Source organism: Micromys minutus, assembly GCF_963924665.1.
Source record: "Micromys minutus genome assembly, chromosome: 18".
In the NCBI taxonomy this organism is placed as follows: Eukaryota; Metazoa; Chordata; class Mammalia; order Rodentia; family Muridae; genus Micromys; species Micromys minutus.
In genome coordinates, this window is record NC_137953.1 from 32376296 (window position 1) to 32384394 (window position 8099).

The following is an 8099-nucleotide window of genomic DNA, read 5'->3' on the forward strand; positions in this document are numbered from 1 at the left end:
ATGGCCAGTCCCGGGGCAGGCGGGGCAGGCGCGCACGTGATTGGCTGGTCGCTCTGCACCGCCCCGCTGCGGATTGGTTGCACGGCTCAGATGACACTCCCGGCCCTATTGGAGCAACCCGCGGGGCGGCCCCTTTGTTCTCCGGAGCCAATAGCCAGGATCTGACCTCGCCTGAGGCCGCGCGGCCCTAAGCAATGAATCAGTGAGTTGAACATTGCTGGGGTGGGAGAAGTGGTCCCTGACAGTCAGTGTCCCACGACAACGCGTTTTTGCTGTGCCCGTCCACCGAGTGCCTCCGATCTGCCCACCTCTGAGCGCTCTGGCTCCCGCACAAGCGCATATTGACATCTGAGCTCGCGGCATAAGTGCGGGGTACCTAGGTAACAAGGTGCCATTTGGTATCCTTGCTTAGAAGCCGTCTTGGGCCACATAGACCACTTTTAGGAGCCCTCTGGAGAGTACATCTACTTTATTGTGGCTCTTTTTCTTTATTCCCTGAAAGCTGTGTTTAGGTGGCATTACTCACACTTGCCTATTGCACATTCCAAGGCTCCTTTACCTCGTGAGTGAGTGTACAATGAGCCACTGCCAGCCAGCCCATCAGTAGACCACACTGAGTCATGATACATGATGTTTTGGATCTGGCTTTGGAAATTGTCACATTCGGGGGAGCTTTTTCTACCTGAGAAAGCAGGTCTGAAGAAGTTACCTAACAGCATCCAATTTCAGTGCACACTAGAGTTCAGTTGAGTGAAATATCTTCTAGCTGCTAACCAGGTCCACATTGCCAAGGAAGGTGATTGGTTCCCAAACACTTCCAGTTAAGCGTTTTTATTCCTACCCTTTCCTATACATCTGATGGGAATTCCACCCACCCCTGCCTCTTGGTCACAGCTGGGTAATCACAGTGGGGTAAAATAGGTGCATTTTGGGATCAAGGTGGGTGTCCTGTAACCCCTATTATGGCACCAGTCCATAACTGGTCAAGCCTCTAGGTCCAGCTGTTGTTCAGCTGTTAAGCACAGTGGGAACTGGGGCCAAGTTTCTGGTCACTTTCCACTAAATTCATGTGCAGTTATCACAAGAGAGGTGCTTCTGTTTCTGGACTTTGATGTGTTTGCCTGTGGAACATGTAAGTTTTTCCACCTGCATGTGTACCTTTCTGGATTTTCAGAAAGCATTCTAGTTTCTGATCCTCCACCAGCTAGTGTGGCCCAGGAACAGCACTTCAAACCTGGAGTGACTGACTCTCCAGATATTCAAGACCAAGGCTGGTTCAGGCGTGGAAAGAATGATGCACAGAAAGTGAAGGCTAGCCTACACTTCACAATGAGATCATACATTCACAGCCAGCCTGGAGCTATATTAGACCCTGTCTCAAATACACACACACACACACACACACACACACACACACACACACACACACGGAGTCTACATTATAAAATGTGTGTGTGTGAAGGTATCACACTGGGTATCTTCAGGCACCTTCCATCTTTTCTGAGACAAAGTCTCTAATTCAAGTAGGCTAAGCCAACTGAGGTGGCCAGCAAGATACTAGTGGAATTACAATTGTGACCCACCATACTTAGCTTTTGTATGGCCTCTGGGAAGCAGCATTCCAGTCTTTTATGTTTGCAAGGCATATATGTTCTACAAACTGAGCCATCTCCCCAAACCCAGTATTTATGTAACCAAAAACAGCACTTTTTTTTCTGTATACAGTTGTGGTCAAGGCTGAAAGGTAGAGATGGCTCAGCAGTCAAGAGCACACGCTGGCTCACAACCATCTATAACTCCAGTTCCAGGGAGTCCAATACCCTCTCCTGGTCTGGCCTCCATGGGTACCAGGTACACACAAGTACACAAACATACATGAAGGCAAACACAATGCACACACACAATCTTTAAGACAAAGGGGGTCAGAAACAGACCTGGGTCTCAGCCTATCGTAATTAGCATCCAGGACCTGTGCAGGTGTTTGTGAGTTTGAAGGGAGCACAAAAGCATTCAGAACAGCCTATCAGGTGAGATCAGACAGAACTTAGCAAAGTCCACTCACAAAACAAATAGCTATTCTTATGCACTACTCTGGGGACTGATACAAAGTTGATAGGTAGCAGAGCCTGTTGGTGCCTGACAAGAACAGCAGCCAGCTGTGTGTGATGCTGTCAATGATGGATCTGCATTTGGCAGACCAACCAGGGAGGCCCTGACAACCAAAAAAAAGAAAAAAAAAAAGAAAGAATGAAAGAAAAATCAAACCACCACTACCTGAGCTTAGGGGACCTGCTGACTCTCAACTGACCCCAGAAAAGGCTGAGCTCATGTCTGTGTGGATCTGTAATCAGTGTTGGGGGATGTGTGAGCTGAAAGCTATCTTTGCTGCTCAAACATCTTTCCCTTTTTCACAACAATGCCCTAGCAAGGTTGCAGATGTAACCAAAGTAAAAGCATGTAAGGTCCACTGCCCTTCAAAGGAGGCTCTCAAGATGTGACACGAAGGCTGAAGTGGTAAGAAAAACAATGACCATCCTGGGTCTAATATTACAAGACCTTGGTTCCAAAGTAAGCATCCTTGCTCTCTGGTGCTTTTGCTTGAGCCTGGGTCTACCCACCTCTGCCTGCAGCAAGGGCGGGAGGGGAGCATAGAGGAACTTAGCTGCTTTCCAAGCCCCATGGCCTGACTCCTTTTCAGGAAACAGTGCTGTTTCCTCCCCCATCACCACAGCTCTCACAGATAAGAACACCACCAGCCACTAGTGCTAAAACCAAATCTTTATTCTCTAGTTTGTAAAGGGGGGTAAATGGTTGTTCTGTTTCAATCCGAGGAACAAAACAAGACCCAGTAGGCAGAAGTCATAGGAAAGCAGGATCCAATCATTATAAGAATTTCTAACAATTAGACTCAGCCTACGATAGAAGCAGTGCCTTCTGGAGGTAACAGTACCCAGCACCCAGGTGCGTGGGTGGAAGCTGGCATCCACACCCTGGAAACCAGGACCTTCCCTGCAGCCAAACCCCCAGCTAGTCTTTCATGTAACCCCTGAAGCTTTGAAAAGAGTTGGGGAGAGTCAGGGGTTTAAGCAAAACCACCAGGAAGACCTTTACTTGGGGGAGAGCGGGCATATAAAAAAGCCAAGCAGGTGAAGGAGTAAATCAATGTCCTGGGAGGATAATGTGCAAGAAATAGATGGAATTGCTAACCATGGATGAGTCTCTACACATCTGGGTACCTATGTAGGAGGCATTGCAGAAGGGTTCTGGTAAAAAAAGAAAAAGAAAGAAAAGAAACAGCTCAGCTTCACCTCTGCTGCTGCCTAACAAGCCAGCAGGTTTACCAAGGTGCAGCCAGCCAGTCCATTTTCCCTGCCCCAGGATTCATTCACTAACTACTATACCATACCTACTTCCAAAAACACAAACAACAAAAAATGACCTGAAGTAACTCAGTAAAGACTGGGGACATTAAGGCGTTAACACCAGAGGATGGAGTGGCTGACTCCCTTCCCACTGGTGGCTAGTTGAGGACGCAAAGGGTAGATGGGGCTGCTATTGCTATTTTCCAGGGTACAGGTCAGTGAGTTGACCCTTAGGAAAACCAGCTGGGGGCCAAGTGGCTCAAAGCCAGGTCCCCTCATTCTAAAATGGGTTCCCTGGACACCTGGGGGAAAATCCATTCCTAAACAGAACCCGGATCACTGTCTCCTCTATCCCACTAGCAATGTCAGTCTAGGTACCCACCCGGGCCACTAACACAGCTGCCAAGGACATCCAGGCCTGTCTCCCTAAGCTTACAGCCCCTCTCAGGCATCGTGCTTCTTCTGGTGCATCAAGAGTCGGTCCTCATCGTCAAAGGTCTGGCCACAGATGGCACAGCAGAAGGCGCCATCCCGGATGTGGCTCTTCCGGTGTGTGATAAGGTTGGACTTCTGACTGAAGCTGCGATCACAGTCGGGGCAGGCATAGGGCCGCTCACCTGTGTGGATGCGCCGGTGGGACACCAGGTTGGACTTCTGACTGAAAGCTTTGCCACAGTCGGGACACACGTAGGGCTTCTCTCCTGTGTGGATGCGTCGGTGCGCAGCCAGGTAGGGCTTGTGGCGGAAAGCCTTGCCGCAGTCCGGGCACACGAAGGGCCTCTCCGGTGCATGGTCGCGGCGGTGGGCTGCCAGGTGGCTGCCCTGTGAGAACCGGCGACCACACTCCTCGCAGGCGAAGGGCCGCTCGCCTGAGTGCACGCGTGAATGTGCCACCAGGTGCGTCTTCTTGCCGAAGTTCTTTCCACACTCTGTGCAGACGAAGGGCCTCTCGCCTGTGTGCTGACGCTGGTGTAAACGCAGGAAGCGCTCCAGGCGGAAGCTGCGGCCGCAGTCGGTGCAGCTATGCAGGAGTGCAGGTGCCTCAGCCGGGGTCCGCGGGGAGCCCAGGGGCACCCCAAGTGTAGGTTGTACCATAGGCTCCGCTGCAATCTGGTGGCTCCCGGTGTGGGGGATAGCCTGTGCTGATACCTCTGAGCGCCTATGGATTTTGCTATGTGACAACAGGTTGGGTTTGTGGCGGAAGCGGCGGCCGCATTCGGTGCATGGGTAGGGCTTCTCGCCCGTATGTATGCGCCGGTGCGAGGTCAGGTAGGGCTTATTGGTGAACCGCTTCCCGCACTCTGGGCACTGGTGTGGTCGCTCGCCAGTGTGCACGCGGCGGTGGGCGATCAGGTTGGGCTTGTGGCGGAAGCGCTTGCCGCAGCAGGCACACTGAAAGGGGCGGTCCACAGCATCTCCACCAGGCCTGGGAGCAGTCACTGCAGGACGTCCTCGCGGGCGAGGACCAAGGGCCTTGGCAGCTGCCTCCTCCAAGGCCTCAGCCACGTGCACCCGCTTGTGAACAACCAGCTGGTCCCATTGGGCAAAGCTCCGGCCACAGTTGCCACATATGAAGGGCCGAGCCTCAGGGGCAGGGGGCTGGCACCTCCGCAGATGAGCTCGAAGCTGTTTTTGTCGCCAGAAGCGTCTGTCGCATTCTGGACAAGTGATGGGCCGCTTTGAAGCTGAGTGAGCCCGCAGGTGCAGAACCAAGGCCACCCAGCCTCGGAAGCATTGCCCACATAAGTGGCAGGTGAAACCCAGGTCAGGGACTGCAGAAGCATGAACCTGAAGATGCAGCGCTAAGAAGGGGGCGTGGCGAAAGCGCTGGTTGCACTCCTGGCAGGCCAGAGGCAGCCTGGCCTGGCACCGCCGAGTGTGAAGCCACAGGGCTACCCAGCCCGGGAAGCGCTTTCGACAGTGAGCACAACGATGGACCTTGCCTGGGACTTGGCCTCCTGGCTGAGCTACTGATTTGCCCTGGTACCTCAACCCTCTGTTGGGCTGAGAGGACTCCTGGGAAGGCCCAGAAAAGAGCCAGGGCTGGGCTGGGCCCATGGCCGTGGGGCCCCTGCAGCGCCGTTCCAGCATCGGTTCTTCCTCTGCTGAGGGTGGAAAAGCACAATCACTGCAGGAACTAAGCCCAGTTTCTCCCTTCTGACCCCAAGGAAGGAGAAAGCTTCCCTCTACCAACTGCCATCACTGTTTTATTTTAGGTACTACCTTTGTATCTTTATTGCCCTGGAAACTTCCAGAAGGGAGGCATGTTGATTCTCCCATGGAATATACCTCGTGTCAGGAGGACTTACAGAAAATATTCTTGAATATTCCAACTGTACCCTACCTATTGCAATCTTCCCGCCCCACCCCCTCCCGCCCCCTTAGCCTTTTCGTGTGGCAGGCACTTCCTTCTACCACAACTGAGCTCCCACTTCACACATGAAGCAAGTCTGAGGCATAAAATGGTGGTAGGACTTGCCTGAGGTAACACTGTAAACCACCAGCAAACCAGTGGGGGACAGGATCTTGCAAACACCAGGGCCAGTGTGTGCTCATTAACACCTAGGTGTACAGAGATCTCCTCAAAAACCACCTGACTAAACCTTGAGGAAGGTACTTTCAGCCTCCCCAGCTCAGCTCTAAGCCTCTACTAGCACAGACTAACGCCAGGCCACCACCTGTTCAGACTACCCACATTCTGCCTGCCAGCCCTTCTCCACCCACACCCAAGCAATTGCAATTGGGACATGGGGGGGCACTTCTCCATCCAAGGAACACCCACAGACTGCTGCCCCTCCCCTGGGGTGAGGGAGAACCCTGGCTCAGCACCTCTTAGGGGTGTTAGGGATCACTGGGTAAAGAAAGGGGCGGGAAGATGAGATTGTAATCTCTGTCCCCTGCCTGGTCCTGCCCAAACTGGGCCAAGGACTGCTCCATCTTCAGCTATACCCCACAGGAGAGCCCAGATTCCTGAGAGCCTCCTACACACAGTCAGTTCAGGGGTGGCAGTAAGACTTCCCAGGGACTTTTCATGTCTGTTCGTGGCCTCTGTCCAGGCACAACCTCCTGAATTCCTTTACAACCTACTCTCTTTTGGGGGACTACAGACAAGACCCACAATCCCCATCAACCACTCACCCCACCCCCGCCTGAATCCAGGGACGACCCCGTGAAGTGAGAATGGATTCCTTCCCCAGTACGTCCCTGTCCTCAAAGTATGAGACACGAGCGCTGGAGTCTGGAGTTTGTTTGAGGGCACAAGAAAGGCCAAACTCTACCCTGAAGACTGCAGAGCTGAGGGAGAGGGTTTTTCCAGCTCCTTCTGGGGATGTTCCTGGGGATACTTCTGCTGCAGCGCCTGCTTCGGCCCACACTTCGGTAGCCCCCGGATGTCAGAGAAAACTGTAGCAATAAAGACATCCCTATCCCCATGGCAGAGCTCAGACCTCTAATTGCTGAGAGGTCAGCCTTACCTGGGGAAGGGAGAGAAAAAACGAGTGTGAGGCTCTGCGCTCTGCCAGGACAGGTTTGTGTCATCACCCAGTCCCTCCCAGATTCAAAGCTACAGGGTTCAGCCTGGCCGAATGACCTAGCGGACACTGGACTAAAGCAGGAATATGATCCTTCACTAAGGAAGCGCAGTGCTGCCTTTGGGGGCCACCTCCTAACCTCGCAGGGACACAGAATTCTCCAACTGTAGCAAGGCTTTCTCCGTGGTCAAAGGGCTACCTAGGCAGTAACTCTGGAATCCCTACTGGCTCCCCTTCCCCCACTCTCCTCGCAACATAAATTCCAGGCCTGTTTTCCGAGGGTCTACGCAGAGAGCGTCAGTGTGCTCAGAGCTCGCCAGAATCCCCTTGGATATCTAGGGCAGCCCCGGGTGGCAGCAGTCCCACACACTCCCCCTTTGTATCTGTGCGTGTCCTCCGTCCACATTCGCTGGCTCGCTGGACCCGTTCCGAACAGCCAGTGGGCCATCTTGGGTCCCACGCACGCCGCAGCCCGCGGAGCCTGTGCGCAGGTGCGCTCGCCCCGCGCCGCAACACTCCCCCCTCCCCATTCCGCGCGCGCGCGAACCCCACAGCCGCACACACTCGCGGTCACGCGCCCCACAGGTGGAGCTGCCCCCGCACGCCCTCGGTGGCCCCTGCGCCCCTACTCGAGCCATACCTCTCTCGTGTGCCCTGCAGGGACGCGGCGCCCATCCATAGAGCACCAGGCCGGCCTCTGGGGCCGGTTCCCCGCCCTGCAGCGGCGACAGCGGCAGGTTCGAGTTCACAACTGCCAGGCCCGTCCCCAACCTCCCCCCCCCCCACGCGCCGGGTTCCCAGCTCCACGTGACTACAGGAGCTGCAGAGGGTCAGTCCTGGCTAGGCGGCCGCGGCCTGGGGGCGGGGCAGGCCAGGTCACCCCGCTGCTCTCCTGCTCCGGCACTAAGCCAGGGAGGGCCCCCGGCTCCGTCACCACGGCAGCCATTCGGCTCCGGTTTGGCCACCGATCAGAGCTTCTGTTCCTTAACCCTCTGCCCCTGCAGAGGATGCTCGCCCCTAGGCCACCTTGTGGCGGGGCTGTGGTCCCTGCGTCTGGTCCACCCTTACTGGCTTTTTAAAGACTCAGAACTAAACAAGACGCCAACGGTTTTCCTGGCGTCGAGCCTGGGATTTTGCCCAGGCCGCTCTGGCTTGTGGCTGCAACACAGCACCACGGCAACAGAGCGCATCTGGACAGAGAATGAAT

The 8099-nt window shown here is 54.6% G+C and overlaps 1 protein-coding gene across 1 annotated transcript; it reads right to left on the reverse strand.

The window, feature by feature from the left end:
* Positions 1-2760: 2760 nt before the first annotated feature.
* REPIN1 (replication initiator 1) lies at positions 2761-7654 on the reverse strand. Its single transcript, XM_080932164.1, has 3 exons — positions 7533-7654; positions 6641-6835; positions 2761-5467 (listed from the first exon to the last, which is right to left on the reverse strand). The coding sequence occupies exons 2-3, from the start codon at positions 6792-6794 to the stop codon at positions 3807-3809; spliced, it is 1815 nt and encodes a 604-aa protein (XP_080788290.1). The 5' UTR covers positions 6795-6835; positions 7533-7654; the 3' UTR covers positions 2761-3806.
* Between the last annotated feature and the right edge of the window lie 445 nt (positions 7655-8099).